Source organism: Amphimedon queenslandica, unplaced genomic scaffold (genome assembly GCF_000090795.2).
Source record: "Amphimedon queenslandica unplaced genomic scaffold, v1.1 AMPQUscaffold_11772, whole genome shotgun sequence".
Lineage (NCBI taxonomy): Eukaryota > Metazoa > Porifera > Demospongiae > Haplosclerida > Niphatidae > Amphimedon > Amphimedon queenslandica.
In genome coordinates, this window is record NW_003547986.1 from 1 (window position 1) to 2,903 (window position 2,903).

The 2,903-nt window shown below is 37.0% G+C and overlaps 1 protein-coding gene across 1 annotated transcript in view; it reads left to right on the forward strand.

Annotated features, from left to right (window-relative positions):
- Positions 1-123: 123 nt before the first annotated feature.
- The window catches only part of LOC105315104 (spectrin alpha chain, non-erythrocytic 1-like), a gene marked incomplete at both ends in the record, with an annotated part of 9,759 nt that continues 6,979 nt past the window's right edge, over positions 124-2,903 (forward strand). Inside the window, 8 exons of the mRNA XM_020005020.1 lie at positions 124-273; positions 476-568; positions 791-940; positions 1,158-1,351; positions 1,562-1,676; positions 1,778-1,966; positions 2,249-2,485; positions 2,725-2,901. Of these exons, the coding sequence (XP_019860579.1) occupies positions 124-273; positions 476-568; positions 791-940; positions 1,158-1,351; positions 1,562-1,676; positions 1,778-1,966; positions 2,249-2,485; positions 2,725-2,901 (1,305 nt within the window). The remainder of the gene's footprint in view (positions 274-475; positions 569-790; positions 941-1,157; positions 1,352-1,561; positions 1,677-1,777; positions 1,967-2,248; positions 2,486-2,724; positions 2,902-2,903) is intronic.

Below are 2,903 nucleotides of genomic sequence, written 5' to 3' on the forward strand. Positions count from 1 at the left end.
TTAAAAATAAGTCTTTAGATAACTAAATAAAGTGCAGTACTCATAATAGCACGAGATATCTCTGCTATACAGTATACAGTATAGATGTACATGTATTCTCTTTTTTCTCTCTCTCTTTCACAGGAAACTGCAGAGTCACGAAAGCAGGTTCTTGAGGATTCCTATGAAGCTCAGAAGTATTTCTCTGATGCCCTGGCAGCCGAGCTATGGATGAAAGACATTGAGCCAGTGGTTGGTAGCTCTGACTATGGGAAAGATGAAGACATGGCTGAAGTAAGGAGAGAGTACATGTACATGTAGACTGTACGAGTACATGTACAATCATGTACATGTGCAAGAGTGGGAGAAAGAGGAAGTATTATACATAATGTGCATTGTACTAATCTGTGGGCGACTCTTTTTTATCAAATACGATTTATTTGTCCTCTTACTGTTGTTTTCTTTCTTCTCAATCTCTCTCTCCTATTTCCTTTAGGCTTTATTAAAGAAGCATGAGACGGTCTTTGCCGATGTCAAAGGGTTTGGCAGCACCATTGAAGCATTGTCAGCACAGAGTGCCAAGTGTCAAGTAAGTCACATGAGAGTCACATGACCTAATTTAATAGTGAATAATAATAATAATAATAATAATAATAATAATAATAATAATAATAATAATAACAATGCATTATTAATGACAATTATACTAGATTTACATGTACATGTACATGTATATCTCAACCAGTTTAAATAGTAATAATAATAACAATAACAACAATACCAGTATCAATACATGATTCATATTCTACAGGATACAGTGAGTGATGTGAGTCTAGGGCCAGGAGCAGGTGAGTCAGAGAAGACTTACGTTAAAGCAGTCTACAGCTATGGAGCCCACAGTGCCAGGGAAGTGAGCGTCAAGAAAGGAGAAATACTAGCACTGATAAACTCATCAAACAAAGTAAGTTGGAGATATGTACCTTACGGTGATACCTTCATACATGAATCATGTACTTACTATTTTGTAATGCTGTATACAAAATGCATTAATTTAACATTTAACGGTTTCCACTAAAAGCTAAGTTTGTTCATGTACATACATGTACATGAACAAAAGCATATTTTCATGAAGCATGTTTTAAAATTGGTATTATTACGTGAATATGTGTTCACTATAGGAATGGTGGAAGGTAGAAACATCAGGAGGGAAGCAAGGTTTCCTTCCTGCTAATTATGTGAAGAAGGTCTCTCCTTCTGTTGCTGTGGGGCTAGCTGGTAATGCTTCTCTACAAAGGAGGGTCTCCTTTAATGTGGCCATGGAAACTGGTCCACAAGAGAGTGTGGTTGACAGACAAGCTAGAGTTAAGAGAAAGTAAGGAAAGAAGTAATGTAGTACATTGCTTCACTCTCTCTCTCTTTCTCTCCCTCTCTTTCTCCCTCCCTCTCTTTCCCCCTCTCTCCCTCTCACTCTCTCTCTCTTTCTCTCTTCTTCCTGTCCTCTCCCTCCCCCCTCTCTCTCTCCCCCCCCCCTCTCTCTTTCTCTCTCTCCCTCACCCTCTTTCTCTCCTCTCTCTCTCTTCAGATATGCTAACTTAGAGAGGCTAGCTGATGACAGGAGGCAAAGGCTTGAAGAGTCAAAGAAGAGGTTTGTTTTAAGCCGTGAACTGAATGAACTGAAACACTGGATAACTGACAAAGTAAGCACAACAATACTTTAATCTGAACTTATAATCACTATACACCCATCCTTCATCTTTATCTGATTTATCTTTTATTCTTCTAATTAATGCCCTCTCAGGCCGCATTTGTTAGTTCTGAAGAGGCTGGGAAGGATCTTGAACATGTCGAGGCTCTAAAGAAGAAGTTTGAGAGCTTTCAAGCCGAACTGACATCTAACGAGGCCAAACTCACAAGCATAACAACAATGGCTGAAGGAATGGTACAAGAAGGACATACTGATGCTGAAGAAATACAAGGAGAACTAGAGGTAAGGATATATATGAATATGATATTAATTGAGTATTTTTGTTATATTTATTGACCCAATTTTTATTCATTTTTTTACTCTACTTACATATAAACCCACATGCCTTCCCATTTTTACATTATACATGTATATACATGTATGTGTATAATACTAATGATACAATAATAATAATATTATTAATATAATAACACATTGTGCTACCAGTACCAGTATTATTTTTGACTGCTGCTATTATTTATGTAGCATATATAATATGATATTTACCCACTTTTTACTTTATAGGATTTAAATTCTCTCTGGGAGACATTAGTCCAATCCACAGCCTCTAGGAAGCACCAGCTTGAGGAGGCCTATAATGTACAGAAGTTCATACGAGCCGCCGATGAGACCAAACTCTGGATGAATGAGAAGTCCACGTCAGCTCTCTCTGATGATTATGGGCGTGACCTTGCCAGCGTCCAGGCACTCCAGAGGAAGCACGAGGGACTGGAGAGGGATCTTGATGCACTGGAAGAAAAAGTAATTCACATATTCATTGATTGTATTTTGTTTTATTATTATCATTTTATTTGTTATTTTATGATGCTTTTAATTTTAATTCTTTATTTTGGTGATTTTTGCACATGTGTATTACTAGTCATGAGCATGTATAATTATTAATAATTTACTGTACCTTTTAACATACATAATGATCAATCACATGTGAATAATTTATTCTTTATTATTTTCATAATATTATTTATTATCATCATTGTTAGGTTAAGAGTGTTACTGTTGAAAGTGGTGCGTTGAGCAGGTCTTATCCTCAAGCTGCCAAGCAAGTGAAGAGCAAAGAGAAGGAAGTACTGGACGCATGGAACCATCTCAAGGGACACGCTGAGGCTCGTAAAGTGAAGCTTGTTGATTCTTACGATCTTTCACACTTTGTCAATGAATA